This window comes from Magnolia sinica, chromosome 1 (genome assembly GCF_029962835.1).
Source record: "Magnolia sinica isolate HGM2019 chromosome 1, MsV1, whole genome shotgun sequence".
Classification (NCBI taxonomy): Eukaryota; Viridiplantae; Streptophyta; class Magnoliopsida; order Magnoliales; family Magnoliaceae; genus Magnolia; species Magnolia sinica.
Window position 1 is genome coordinate 12,365,529 of NC_080573.1, and position 1,473 is coordinate 12,367,001.

The 1,473-nt window shown below is 44.0% G+C and overlaps 1 protein-coding gene across 1 annotated transcript; it reads right to left on the reverse strand.

Annotated features, from left to right (window-relative positions):
• Positions 1 to 607: 607 nt before the first annotated feature.
• On the reverse strand, positions 608 to 922 carry LOC131244011 (uncharacterized). Its single transcript, XM_058243684.1, has one exon. The coding sequence runs from the start codon at positions 920 to 922 to the stop codon at positions 608 to 610; it is 315 nt and encodes a 104-aa protein (XP_058099667.1).
• Between the last annotated feature and the right edge of the window lie 551 nt (positions 923 to 1,473).

The window sequence follows — 1,473 nt, forward strand, 5'->3', positions numbered from 1 at the left end:
CCTGAAAAGCGAAACCGCGTAATTTTCATGCCAGAAGATGTTATAAGGTTTCCCCACCTGATAGAAAGGTTGGATCTTACGCACGTGTCCTACACTAGCACCATTGCCTGATTGTGAATAGGCAGGTGCCCACAAGCTTGTGGACTCGGCAAATCTGGTTCATGTAAAAACTACAGCACAAGACTCAATAAACACAAACAAACAAAGCCCTTTAATTCCCATTTGAACCGAGTCGCCATTTCGACTTGAAACCCAACCGAGTTTCGAGTCGACTCAACTCATCATGGCCCAACTGATCAGAGAGAGAGAGAGAGAGAGAGAGAGAGAGAGAGAGATGCATTTGAAACTAAGTGGTGTAAATCCATAAGGAGGTAGGAATTCCACAAGTATATACAACGAAATCCACTCATCCTATATTATTTACAATGCACCCTAGAAAAATATTTCTAGGAAAATCCTTCTAACCCCGTTTCTCTCTCTACACAAATTAACTATCATACACAAGCCTTACAAGGGGAATGGAGCGAGAAGAATACCCTCATCATAACACCATCATCATCATCATCATCATCACCACACCAAGATCATGCAACCACCATCATCTCTGTTAATTCACTTCTGGAATGCTCTGGAGAGCCGGCCGCCATGACCGGTGCCGTAGATGACACTCGCCACCCGCATCCATCAACTGGGTCAGGACTTTCTCGATTGACATCCCTTGGATATCTAACTTCCCTAGCAACTCCTCCAATTCTTTCTTAGTAATCTTGATCTTCACCTCTGTTGAGGAGGCTCCCTTCTTTTCACCCAACAACCTATCTTCTTCCTTCTCACCCATCTTTTGAACACTTTCATAATGCCCATTAATTGAACGGTCTTGATCGGTCCCTATTGGACCCCAATCCTCACCAGCCCATGTCATGGATGATTGGTGTCTAAGACAATTTCCCATTTCCCTCTCTTCCTTGTTTTTTTTTTTTTTTCCCCCTGTGTTTCTGTGTGCAGAGAGCAAGATCTGAAACATGGACAGCAATGTGGTATATATAGGAGCGGAAATGAGAGGAGGTGAATATGAGTTCATTTGCGCATGCACATGTACTAAATACAAGCGCCACACGTATTCGAATCTAGAACGTTCATCAGGTGGGACGGTCAATAGATGTGTGCTCTACAACTGTACCATGCATGTACTTTGAGTGTGGATCGTTGGTTTATCCGTCACTTGGTTGCAGGATTTTTTTAATGTGGCCCACCTGATAACTGAAGTGGATGATTCTTGTGTGTTTAGAGAACACTCACGATGGGCCTGGACTGATGAACGTAGTGGATCTTACACATGTTCAAAATTCAGCACGTGTCAAGCGTCGCGCGTGTGGATAAGGGCTGCAGATAGGATTTGTGAAAGGAGCGATAGGTAATATTGGAAACGTAGGCGTGTGAAAACTTCAAACCAATCCATTTGCCACGTAGGAT